This window comes from Berghia stephanieae, chromosome 13, assembly GCF_034508935.2.
Source record: "Berghia stephanieae isolate SIO BIC M18660-M18661 chromosome 13, UCSD_Bste_1.3, whole genome shotgun sequence".
Classification (NCBI taxonomy): Eukaryota; Metazoa; Mollusca; class Gastropoda; order Nudibranchia; family Aeolidiidae; genus Berghia; species Berghia stephanieae.
The window spans coordinates 16,700,942-16,706,147 of NC_088372.1; the positions used below are offsets into that span (position 1 = coordinate 16,700,942).

Sequence of the window (5,206 nt, forward strand, 5' to 3'; positions counted from 1 at the left end):
ATTTGATAGTTGCGCATGCGCATGGACAAAGCTTACTTTGAACGACCTTTGTTGTATTAGTTGAGGTTTCGTTGGCACCATGACTAATGGGTTTAGTGATTAGACCTGGTTCTCTGAGTAGAGTCATGAGAACTTGTAGCGTCTCTTTTAATTTTGTTTTCTCCACAGGCGACAATGGTTTGGTCGGCGGCAGCGGAGGCAGGGGTATTATCGATGATGACAATGGGGGTTGCTCTGAGTTTAACAATAAACTTACTTGTGATGGTTCAATTCCAATTGAAGGCAGAGTGATAGATTTTGTTGTAGACTGTCCAGACATTACTGGACGGTTTAATATTGGTGTAGATCCTGGTAATACTTGAAGAGTCGGCAAGATAGAGTTGCTGCTATCGTGTAGAGTGATAGTTGTTGTCGACGATGCTGTGTTTTGTGTTGTTTTTGATGCCAATAATGTTTTTGGTATGGGTATGGACATCTTTGTTGTTGGTGTTGGAGATAGTGGTACTAGATTTGAGAAAGATGAGTCAAGGCGAAGGGTTGCTGATGTCGTTGTCGATGAATAAGTCGTTGCAGTTGATGCTGATATTTCTGTCATTGTTGTTGTGACTTTTGTTGGTGCTGTTGCCGTTGCTGTTTTGGTTGCTGTAGTTGTTGGCTTTCTTGCTGTGGTTGCTGGAGTTGCAGTTGTCGGCGTTGTTGATGTAGTTGCTGTTGTCATTGTTGTTTTTGTTGTCGCTACTGTAGATGGGGCTGACGGTGTTGTTGCTGTGGTTGTTATAACTCCAGTTTTTGGTGTTGTTTTAGTGGTTGCTGTGGTTGTAGTCGGCTTTCTTGCTGTAGTTGCGGGAGTAGCTGTTGTCGTCGTCGTCGTTGTTGTTGTTGTTGGGGCTGCTGCAGATGGGGCTGACGGCGTTTTTGCAGTGGTTGCTATAGTTGTTGTTGGCTTTCTTGCTGTAGTTGCGGGAGTAGCTGTTGTCGTCGTCGTCGTTGTTGTTGTTGTTGGGGCTGCTGCAGATGGGGCTGACGGCGTTTTTGCAGTGGTTGCTGTAGTTGTTGTTGGCTTTCTTGCTGTAGTTGCGGGAGTAGCTGTTGTCGTCGTCGTCGTTGTTGTTGTTGTTGGGGCTGCTGCAGATGGGGCTGACGGCGTTTTTGCAGTGGTTGCTGTAGTTGTTGTTGACTTTCTTGGTGTAGTTGCTGTTGTCGGTTTTGTTGTTGTTGTGGCTGTTGTAGTTGTCGGTGTTTTTACTGAGGTTGTTGTAGCTCCAGTTTTGGGTGTTGTTGCAGTGGTTGTTGTAGCTGCAGGTATTGGTCGTACTGCTGATTTTGTTGTGGTTGCAGTGGTTGAGGTAGATGTAGTCGCGACTGTAGTTGGATTGCTCTTCCAAACTGTGACCGTTGAATAAAAAAAAAGATACAGAATTATTTTTTAGCCGCACAGAGCTGTTTGTATATGGAATATGCGCGGTATTATTATTATTATTATTATTATTATTATTATTATTATTATTATTATTATTATTATTATTATTATTATTATTATTATTATTATTATTATTATTATTTTTATTATTATTATTATTATTATTATTATTATTATTATTATTATTATTATTATTATTATTATTATTATTTATCATCATCATCATTATTATTATTATTATTATTATTATTATTATTATTATTATTATTATTATTATTATTATTATTATTATTATTATTATTATTATTATCATTATTTTATCTATTATTATTATTATTATATTATTATTATTATTATTATTATTATTATTATTATTATTATTATTATTATTATTTATTATTATTTATTATTATTATTATTATTATTATTATCAAGATGACGATAAGTTACAACAGTGACATAATTACATGACATGGAGTGGACATGTAAGGAACAAAATAGAAAAAGAACAAACTACGTTGAAAATTGGAAAAATTCTATTGAGATTTTTTTACATTTAACACATCATTATGGGGTCTTGTTTCCATTTCTAACTGAAAAAAAAATCAATGCTAGATCTCCTCAAAATTGGATTAAAATGCATTAAACGATCGATGGCACTGCTGTTCTGTGAGAAAACACGTATCTAATAATTTGGCCAAAAGACCAGACCTACCTAGCGTCTACGAAAATTTCAAAGAAATACAAATTTTTGGCTCCAGCTAAAGAACTACATTCGCCTCTTTTACTCAATAAATCTTCATGAAAAGCAAAGTTAAGTTCCTTAAAATTCAGGACTTTGGAGCATTTTTGTATCATGTTTAGACAAATTAGTTATTTCTAATGTTGATGTTCCTATTTTTGTTTCCCTTGAAAACTTCGAATTTTTGACATTTTAAGTAGGCCACTCTAATTCAAATATTATCGATCGATTAAAATGAATCTGATCTTGGCGAAAGCACTCAAACCTGGGACTTGTCACAATTCCCAGGTTTGAAAGTGTTTGTCAAAATGAGAGTCATTTAATTGATAGATACTCGAAGAAATGTTGTCTGATAAAAAAAATAAATAATTAAATAAACGACAACGCACTCAATGCAGCATGGTGTGTGAAGACGGGACTGTTCAATAGGATTCAATAGTATGATGTCACGTCCGACCAGCTGCTTGGTTCTAAACAAAGAAATTTGGTACTTTTTATTCTTCATGCTGGCTAGAACTATTTCTCATTTCATGTGATCAGAATGTATAAAAGTCAAAACATGATCAGATTTATAATGTTTTTCTCCTCTGGATACACGTTAATGCTCGTCGGAGAAGTACTTGTATTTCATTAGGACGGTGATGGAGAATTTGGCGTCCGCCATTGTTCCGATAGTTTACAACCAGTTACTTTTCGTTATTACGAGGGACGTGACGTCACGCCTGTTGAACCTATTGCATGGAAAATTTAATTTCAAACCTGGCCAAGGATATTATGAAAAAAAATCAAAATCTGTCAATTCTAAATACTTTTAAATGATATGCAAAAAGTCGAACTCTCAATAATGACAATCAATATCAGTTATCAACCTTCTCTGCCAATAGAATTCAATAGTCTGATGTCACGTGATCAGATTTATAATGTTTTTCTCCTCTGGATTCACTTTATGGTCGTCGGAGAAGTATTTCATAAAGGAGTCCGCCATTGTTCCGATAGTTTACATCCAGTTACTAAGTTACTATGCGTTCTTACGAGGGAAGTGACGTCACGACTGTTGAAGCTTATAAATTAAATTTAGAGTCGGCCCAGGACCAACCATCCAAAACCTGTTCTCACGTGTTACTCGCAGAGTATGGACAGTGATCTAATAGGATTCCAAAATCTTTTCTTCTTAACGACGCTCAAAGTATCCAAAAATGGTTCTCACGTGGATATCAGTAAAAATCGACAGGCCTCTCTCTCCGAGAGTTGTCGATAATCAGGCGCAAAAACGTTGAACCCTTTTAGCAAAAAAAAAATTAGATCAATTCCATTTTTTAAAAGCAACTATGCTCGTAGTAAAGACCACAGCTGGATTCTTCTTTCTGTTGAATTTGGAACCGGAAGGGCCATTGCCCTATAGAGGCAAAAAGGACGACGTTACAACTGCCTAGCAACGGCCCTTCCGGTTCCACACTCATCAGAAATAATTAAGTTGTTATCTTTTTCACGCAGACCTGTAAGTTTTACCGATTTCCAAGTGAGAACAAATTTTATGGGTATGTGCGGCTATGTGGTCTCGTGATGTGACACCCGCTTTCGGATCGGTTGGCCTGGGTTTAAGCCTCGCTCGGCTTATAGTTGAGTCCTTGGAAAAGGTTCTTTACTCACATTCTCGCGCCGTACTCAGGGTAAAATGAGTACCTGGCTGTTAACAGCGTTGTCTCTGTCGGAAACAAAATTGTATTATAGCATAAGAGGCATCATGCCTCGTTGTAAATGTTGCGTGTTGCTGTTGGTCAGGGACCCTCTGTAATGCACGTTTAGTGGTTTTTGTGCTATATAAAAGCTCAAGTTGTTTTGTATGTGTCTTTTTTTGGATTCCGTGGGTTTTGTTAAATGCCGTTAGAATCATGTAACTCAGTTTCCAATGCTCTGAACACTTGTTTTTTATCACTGTAAAGCACTTAGAGCCTGTTACAACGGGACAAAGCGCTATATAAATGCCATTTATTATTATTATTATCATTATCATTATTACTATTATTAACAGCAACACGTAACATGTAAAACGGGACATGACGAATTTTAGGCGATATTACAATTTTTTCCGACAGATTCAACACTGTTATCGGCCAGGTACTCATTTTACAGCTAACTTAGGGAGAGAATGTGAGTAAAGAACCTTCTCCAATGACTCAATTATGCGCGAGCTTTGCTCGAACCCAGGAACTTCCGATCCGAAAGCGAGTGTCTTACTCATACCAAAAGACTACATATCACTTGGGGGAAAAAAAACCTCTTACCGTCAATACACATGGACAATGCTCTTTCAGAACACGGCTTATCCTTGAGCTGGAAGTTCCATCCAGAATTTAAATTATCACCAACAATGACTGCACACCGTTCCTCCATAGTGTGTGGATTTTCCGTAGTTTGTGCGACACTGGGCTCTCTCTGTTCAGGTGCTGTATCAGGATCCGCGACCATGGGAGTTGCTTGGCTGGAGGTCTTCACGCTGGTGGTTTCGGGTTCTCTCCAAACATATTCATTATCTAAAACAAATTTGAAACAGCAACTTTATAAAAGTAATCGTTTGCAACAAAAACAAAAAGGGCACCGTTCTTCCTCAAGGTTTGTGAAATAATGTAGCTGGATATGATCTTTAAACGGTACTTCAGAACTGCAATAACCATGTGGTGGAGTCTCTGCAGCACCTTTCAGGAATTACTTTTTCAGACAAATTTGTCAAAATTTCAAAATTGATGAATATTATCATAATTGGTATTATTTGAAAGAGAATTTTACACCTGAGTACGGTGATTAAATGTGAGTAAAGAGACTTTTCCAAGGACCCAACTATGTGTCGAGCAAGGCTCGAACCCAGGACCTTCCGATCCGAAACGAGTGTCATACCACAAAACCATAGAACCGCACAATAACTACAGTAAGAATTTTAATGAATACAGATCTCGACATAGGTATTGGGGGTTATTTAGGTCTTTTTTCTTTTTCGATAAAACAATTGTTATTATTTTGTTTTTGTTTTTGATGGAGCAGGGGAG

The 5,206-nt window shown here is 37.2% G+C and overlaps 1 protein-coding gene across 1 annotated transcript in view; it reads right to left on the minus strand.

Annotated features, from left to right (window-relative positions):
* Positions 1 to 800: 800 nt before the first annotated feature.
* Positions 801 to 5,206, minus strand: part of LOC144959220 (uncharacterized) — a 17,984-nt gene continuing 13,578 nt past the window's right edge. The window contains exons 7-9 of the mRNA XM_078891762.1: positions 4,448 to 4,696; positions 2,136 to 2,256; positions 801 to 1,386 (exon numbers count right to left, since the gene is read on the minus strand). Of these exons, the coding sequence (XP_078747888.1) occupies positions 801 to 1,386; positions 2,136 to 2,256; positions 4,448 to 4,696 (956 nt within the window). The remainder of the gene's footprint in view (positions 1,387 to 2,135; positions 2,257 to 4,447; positions 4,697 to 5,206) is intronic.